The sequence below is a fragment of the Alexandromys fortis genome, unplaced genomic scaffold, assembly GCF_014885135.2.
Source record: "Alexandromys fortis isolate MF-2015 unplaced genomic scaffold, M_Fortis_MF-2015_v1.1 scaffold_285, whole genome shotgun sequence".
NCBI lineage: Eukaryota > Metazoa > Chordata > Mammalia > Rodentia > Cricetidae > Alexandromys > Alexandromys fortis.
Window position 1 is genome coordinate 101,452 of NW_026068191.1, and position 7,930 is coordinate 109,381.

Below are 7,930 nucleotides of genomic sequence, written 5' to 3' on the forward strand. Positions count from 1 at the left end.
ATGGGGGGAACTTGGGGAAACGGGATGATTGGGAGAAAGGAAGGTTGGATAGAGGAGCAGGGAATCACATAACTTAATTAAGGGAGCCATCTTAGGGTTGGCAAGAGACTTGAACCTAGAGGGGCTCCCAGGTGCCCAGGGCAATGTTCCCAGTTAGCGCTCCTTAGGCAGCTGAGGATAGGGAACCTGAAATGACCCTATCCTATAGCAATACTGATGAATATCTTGCATCCTATAGAACCTTCATCTGGTGATGGATGGAGATAGAGACAGAGACCCACACTGGAGAACTGGACTGAGCTCCCAAGGTCCCAATGAGGAGCAGAAGGAGGGAGAACATGAGCAAGGAAGTCAGGACCACGAGGGGTGCACCCACCCACTGAGACAGTGGGGCTGATCTATTGTGAGCTCACCAAGGCCAGCTGCACTGTGACTGAAAAAGCATGGGATAAAACCGGACTCTTCAAACATGGCGGACAATGAGGGCTGCTGAGAAGCCAAGGACAATGGCATGGAGTTTTGTTCCTACTTCATGTTCTGGCTTTGTGGGAGCCTAGCCAGTTTGGATGTCCACCTTCCTAGACCTGGATGGAGGGGCGAGGACCTTGGACTTTCCACATGGCAGGGAACCCTAACTCCACTTCGGACTGGAGAGGGAGGGGTAGAGGAGTGGGGGGAGGAGGCAAGAGTGGGAGGAGGGGGAGGGAAATGGGAGGCTGGGAAGAGGCGGGAATTTTTTTTCAATAAAAAAATAAAAATAAAAGAATGCTGGACACGCATCTGAATATTTAGTGGTCATTTGTATCTCTTCACTTGAGAGCTGTCTGTTTAGCTCATTAACCAATATTATGATCTTGTTGACATCTCTATTTCACTTTTTCCTCTGTATATCTTTTTATTAATCTTCTGTCAGATGTATGTAGCAAGCAACAATTTCTGCCCTTTCTGTAGATTTTTTTTAGTACAGAATCTTTTTAATTTCATAAGGTACCATTTTTTAATTGCTGAAATTAGAAGCTAGAGAGATGGTTTAGTAAAAAAAAAAAGCACTTTTCAGATTATATTTAGGGGTATATATGTACAAATACATATATTATGCAATAGCAATTTATGAAAAAAGAAGCCATGAATTTGAAGGAAAGTAGAAAGAGACATATGTGAGGGCTTGGAGGGAGGAAAAGGAAGGCAGAAATACGATAATCAAATTACAAGCTTAAAAAAAGTTCTTATTATTCTTTCAGATAATCCAGGTTCGGTTCTCAGCATATTCATAGTGACTCATAGCCATCCATAACTCCTGTTCCAGAGGATGCAATATAACCATCTGGTTTCCAGGGGCATATACATACACAGTGCATATACATACATGCAAGCCAACACTTATACACATACACTGTGCTCTGCCAGCATGTGTGCCTGCACAATAGAAGAGGGCACCAGATCTCCTTATAGGTGATTGTGAACCACCATGTGGTTGCTGGGAATTGAACTCAGGCCCTCTAGAAGAGCAGCCAGTGCTCTTAACCTCTGAACTATCTCTCCAGCTCTATATACACAAACTTTAAAAAATCAAAATCAATCACTCAATTAAGTAAGTAAAGCGTTGGGATTGTTGCCTGAACAACTAGTGTCCCTTTGAGAAAGCCCTTGCCTATGCCTGTGTCTTACAGTGTTTCATTATTTTTTCTTCTAGTAATGGCAGTGTTTCAGGTCTTCCCGTAAGGTTGTAACGATGCATTTGGAATTTATTTTTGTATATGGTGAGATATGGGGATCTAGTTTCATTTTTCTACATGTAGACAGTCAGAGTTCCCTGGTCAGTTCCAGGTTGATTTCTTTTTTTCTTGTGTCCAAAGTGAGTGGTGTCTTCATCAATGAAGTCTTACCACCTAGTTATGGTGGGCAACCAAGAGCAATTACAGTACCTTGTGTTGTTTGAGAGCCTCCCTGACCAGTAATTCATAGGGAGTTATTTTATGCACGACAGTCTGACACTGAGGTTTTTATTTACTAACCCATGTCTTCTGGGAGCAGCAATGCACACCTACACAGGATAATTCTTTCAAATCCATATGCATTGTACATATATAATATTCTCAATTATCTCACAAAATAGTAGACTTTCCTAAAGTTTATTCATATATCCTAATGAAAATACAACCTTCCCTCTTTCATCCCCAACCATACTATCCCCATTTAGACCTTTAACCCCAAGTATTCCACCCGTCTCTTCTTCTATTTCACCTGCTGTCCCCTCTGACTAAACTGTGATCACATAGCATATAAAAGTCCCCAGTCTCCGAAGGCTGAGACACAGAGAGGCCACAGACAAGGCCAGTCTGCATTCTTTGGGAGAGAGAAAAATGTGAAAGAAGAGAAACTAGAGTGGAAAGTGGGGAGAGAGAACAGGAATGAGCTGGTCTGCTAACTTATGGGTAAAACAGAAGGATAAATATGTACACATGTACCTGACACTAACTTTTATAAATCAAATACATGCCTTTCCAAAGTGATCACCTTGAAATCTATATATAAGGTGCATATAGAAATTAGCTTAATATCAAAAATACTCTTGGTGTGGGAGGTCCTTCTATCTATGTGTTGCTTTTATTGGTTAATGAATAAAGAAACTTCCTGGGCCTCTTAATAGGGCAGAACTTAGATAGGCAGGTGTAGGCGTAAGTCACAAACAATGCCACACCAGTTTGGAATTATGATTAATAGGGTGGTATTTATTTAAAGGGGAAAAAACTTACAGATCATCATCCCAGCTGCACAACCAGGAAGGGAGTCTAGTTGCTGGATGCAGAGCAGGAAGTGAGAGAGGGAGAGAAGGGAAGTAGCCGCTTTTTTAAAGGGAGAGAGACCACGCCCCAATGGGGTGGTATCTCAGCAGCTATAGGCTGGAGGAGAGGAAGGACCTCCCACAACAGGCAGGGAAAACTGGACTGAATGCTGGGAGAAGGAAGGTGGAGAGAGAGAGAGACGCCATGGACCGGCCAGAGTCAGACATGCCAAAATTTTGCCAGTAAGCCACTACCATGTAGCAATACACATATTAATAGAAATGGATTAAATTAATATGAGATAGCCATAAGATGATAGAGCTAACAGGCCAAGCAGTGATTTAATTAATACAGTTTCTGTGTGATATTTTTGGGTCTAAGCTAGCCGGGTGGCCAGTAACCAGCAAGCAGACCTCCTCCAACATACTATATATGTTTTAGCTCTCTCTCTCTCTCTATCTGTGTGTATGTGTGTGTGCACACGCATGTGTGTGAGTAGTGTTTTTACAAATGTTCAGCATAGTATGCATATGGTGTACTCAAATGGCATGTATATTGTATATTTGCAAGTATATGTTGGTGGTATATGTGTATGTGAGTGTGGAGATGGTATATGGTATATCCATGTGCACATTTGTGTACATGTGTGTCTTTTGTGTGGTATAAGTGTGTGGGTACATGTAGGGGTAGTGTGTGGTATATTTGTTTATATGTGTATGTACATGATATGTATATATATTGATGTATGTTAAATGGTTTATGGTATATTCACGTGTATATGTTCGTGTGTGTGCATATATGTGTGTGGTATTTGTGAGTGTGCATGTTGGATATATTCTCATTCTTGTACAGCAAGCACTTATACACATTGGGCTATCTCCCCAGCCCTACTACAAGTAACTTTAAATGTGAAGTTCATATCTGAAACCACAACTTCCTTTTGTTTCTGTCCATGGCATTCATTGAATTATATCTATAGAGAACCTACTACATACTAAGTACTATGATAAATGGTGTGAGGGGTTCCACAATGAGCCATGGTACTGTCATAAAGCCTGTATTCTAGGAAACAGAGACAAACATTAGATGAGTAAATACAGTATTTACTAAACAGAGTGAGAGAAAGGCCAAAGGAGGCTTCAGTGACTTGATGGCATCTGAAGGTGGTGGCCAGACTGGAATGAGTATCTGAGAGACAAGGGGATAAGAAGCCCCTGAAACATCACTAAGAAGTCAGCAGCTGCCCAGAGCATACTGAGATTATTCCCCACAGCTCCCTTTTCAGTGATTTACCATTCATGTTGCCTGGTCCCTCCCTCAACACAAAATAATGAGGCTTCTGGGACAGAGGCCTCATTGGGGGAATACTTTGCAGTAGGATTTCCCTGGAGGTCAGAATTCTGCTTCAGATCTCTAGACAGTGCTTCTGTTTCCCCTTTTTAATGGGAGCTAGAAACACAATGAAAACTGATGCAAAATATTTCAAGATATAGAAGTTGCATCAAAGAGTCCTGAAAGGGCAAACTCTGGAAAGAGTGCTAAATCTTTTTTAAACTAGAGAGAGGAGCCCTGTACCACAGGCTAGACTGAGCCTCTGAAAATATCTCTCTATCTGCAGGACGAATCCACTCAGAGACAGCCAACCAATTCTGCATTCTGCAGCTCTACACAGGTGAGTCTAGGAGGGAACTCAGTATGGAGAAGCAATCCACTAAAGAGAACACAACTAGCCAGCAGCTTGGAGCTTGAATGTGTTGTCTAAATGTTAGTCTCTTTTTTCCATTCCTTTCTGGAACTTTCCAAATCTACTAGGATAAGTTCAATTTCTATAAACTTGAAAAGGGGGCTTTCAAAAATCTTAATACCTTTCTAATTTTCTCTTTTTATTAGGATGGCAATGACAGGGGGCGGGTCAAGAGGAGTGGTGTTTGTTAAGCAGGCTGGATGCATCTTCCACTCCAGTGATAGGTGCTAAGTTCCTTTCCTAAGTAAGCTCTTTTCACTTAACCTTTGGCAAAAGACAAAAATCTACTCTGTGAAGCCCATAAAATGGGGTCAGGATGGTCCTCTACATGGCATATATTCCCTCTGAGCTGCCCTGTCCTTACCAGGGCATCTAACTAAACAAAGAGTGAAGAAGGTAAACGCCCTTGCCAGAAACAGGTTTGAACTGGATATTCCCCCAACATAAATGGTCATTTGAGCACACCCAACCCAGCCCTAGGCCGGTTTCCCGCCCCATCTTCAGAATATCACACCTGCTTCCCAGCACCCCAGATCCCAAGGGTCACTGTAGAAACCCAACATTTCGATTTGGTGGAGATGTGTTTTATACAATTTGAACCTCTCCAGGAAACACACTCATATCAGAGAAGCCCAATGTGGGCTCAAGATGCATACAATGTAGCTCATCCTGGGGTCCCAAGATGCCAGAGGCCCCTGTAATGCCACCCATTCTCACATTCTTGCTTTCTCAATGGCACCCACTCATCCGTCCTTACCACCTTCCCCTGAAAGTGTTACTACAGTTGCTTTTCAAAGATGCATCATTTAGTCTCTGACATCACTGGAATCTTCTTTTGAAATGCTTTTATATTGAATTTTAACCTTCCAGTGTTTTTATGTGCTTTGATTAGATTCTGACCATTTTATAACTTTATCGTTATCAGATACAGCCTAATATTTGGATATTTTTCACAATATCTTAGTTATTTAATCAAGCCAGGATTGATATACTCAAATTATTTGCAACTTTTTTAAAACGTTTCAACAACTAAAAACAAGATCTCAAACAACATGACACTGGAAGCTAAAGAATGGGAGAGGCAGTGCAGGGTACTAGGTAGTCTGACTTTGCTTCCTGTAAGCTGCTCTGGACTGTTCTACTCGCATTATCAGGCCCAAATCTTTGGCAAAACACTGCTCTTTTACTCTAAAAATCCATGTCTGAAAAATCCACAGTATGTTCTTCTTTAGCTCCTGGAGCCCATACCCCAGGTTTTGAACTACCCATCTTTAAAGCTGCATTCTTTACATGCCGGTCTCGGAACAGAGACAACCCTTAGCCCCACCAGATGTGCCCCATGCCAGTTTCCTAGGCTCTACCAGGCAAGGCACCCAGTACCTGAGTGCTCAGAAGAGCTTCTTCCACAGGAAAGCTGAAGTAAATGAATTGTGCTTGTGTGTAATAATGTAAGGAACAGAATGGCAATGCAGACCAGTCGGGGAGACTGCTCGCTATACATAAGTGTAACTTAGGAGACAGGTCCAGATTGTTACTCCACTGTAGCTGTTCTAATTTAATATGGAAATTTGAAGTTTCATAAAACATATCATGAAAATACCCCAGGTTTAAGTGAAAGCACACTGGTATTAGATGTCTATTTGGCTTACAGTCCAGTCCGTGTCTGCTTAGCCCTGTGTTCTGGGAGAATCTTTACAGTAGAAACATGTGGTGGATGCTTCTTGGCAAACAGGAAGCAGATGTGAAAGCACTGCTCTAGCTTCCTCACCATCTGGTTGATTCAGGCACTTGAAATCTTTCCCGCTCTTTAAGGGGAGTTGAAGGATGACAAATGGAGCTTTGTGTATATACATGCACAAGCTTGCTAACAACCAAACAATAAAAATTCCTTCGTAATTCTGTATTTTACAAAATTCAATCTAAACCAATGGACAAGTAATTCAATCAATAAAAGTAAATGATATCCTGAAATGATAAAGAGGATGAGTGATCTCTGGAATTTGTTGTAACAAAACTAGATCCATATTTATAATAACAAAGACTGACCATAACCTGAAAGAGTTATAGGGATCCAACAAGCAAAATCAAATTATCACTTTTAATCCACTAGAAAGTGACTAATGAACTGGGCAGTGGTGGTGCACACCATTAATCTCAGCACCTAGGAGGCAGAGGCAGGCGGACCTCTATGAGTTTGAGGCCAGCCTGGTCTACAGAGGAAAGATTAATTGACAATGCAGGTGTCAGAGCGCACTTCAGGAGAGCCTTCAGTCTCACGTAGTAACCAAACACTAGGTGAGAGCTGATGCAGTCATGAAGAAGAGCCAGACACTGTGTATTTTGCACACTGGTGAGGATTTGTGGTTCTTAGCCAGAGACACAAAGGCAGCATTGCAGCGAGATCGAGTGAGAGTGCAGGTGATGGGGGGCAACACTTTCTGGTTGGATTTATTGGTCCATCCTATGGGTCAGGGGTTCTCCTTTTCCCTGATCCATACAATACTCTTTCTTGGTGCCTTTCACTGAGCAGGAGTGAAAGAGCCAGCCTCTAGAGGGTTTCTTTCCTTTCAAAACAATTTTACACAGATGTATTTCTCTCCTAACTGTCAGCCAATAATCATCAAGCAAAACATTTCCTTACCTCCACCCCCTACTGTAGTCCCTTGTCTAACTTCATGATTCATCTTAGCAGGCTAAGACATGAGAAGAAACAGAAACACGTCGCTAGACACTGCGGTGACAGATTTCATTCTCCTCGGCTTGGCTCACCCTCCAAACCTAAGAACCTTCCTCTTCCTGGTCTTCTTCCTCATTTACATCCTGACACAGCTGGGAAACCTGCTCATTCTGCTCACTGTGTGGGCTGACCCCAAGCTGCATGCCCGTCCTATGTACATTCTTCTAGGTGTGCTCTCATTCCTGGACATGTGGCTCTCCTCGGTCATCGTTCCTCGAATTATTTTAAATTTCACTCCTGCCAGCAAGGCTATCCCATTTGGTGGCTGTGTAGCTCAACTGTATTTTTTCCACTTCCTAGGCAGTACTCAGTGCTTCCTCTACACTTTGATGGCCTATGACAGGTACCTGGCAATATGCCAACCTCTTCGCTACCCTGTGCTCATGAATGGAAAGTTATGCACCATCTTAGTGGCTGGAGCTTGGGTAGCTGGCTCCATCCACGGGTCTATTCAAGCCAGCCTGACCTTCCGGTTGCCCTACTGCGGACCAAAGAAAGTGGATTATTTCTTTTGTGACATTCCTGCAGTGTTGAGACTGGCCTGTGCTGACACAACAGTCAATGAACTTGTGACCTTTGTGGACATTGGGGTAGTGGCCGCCAGTTGCTTCATGCTGATCCTGCTGTCCTACGCCAACATAGTTCTCGCCATCCTGAAGATAC

The 7,930-nt window shown here is 42.6% G+C and overlaps 1 protein-coding gene across 1 annotated transcript in view; it reads left to right on the forward strand.

Annotated features, from left to right (window-relative positions):
• The first annotated feature begins 7,230 nt into the window (after window positions 1–7,230).
• The window catches only part of LOC126492862 (olfactory receptor 10G2), an 11,212-nt gene continuing 10,512 nt past the window's right edge, over window positions 7,231–7,930 (forward strand). The window contains exon 1 of the mRNA XM_050129496.1: window positions 7,231–7,785. Coding sequence (XP_049985453.1) covers window positions 7,231–7,785 — 555 coding nt within the window. The remainder of the gene's footprint in view (window positions 7,786–7,930) is intronic.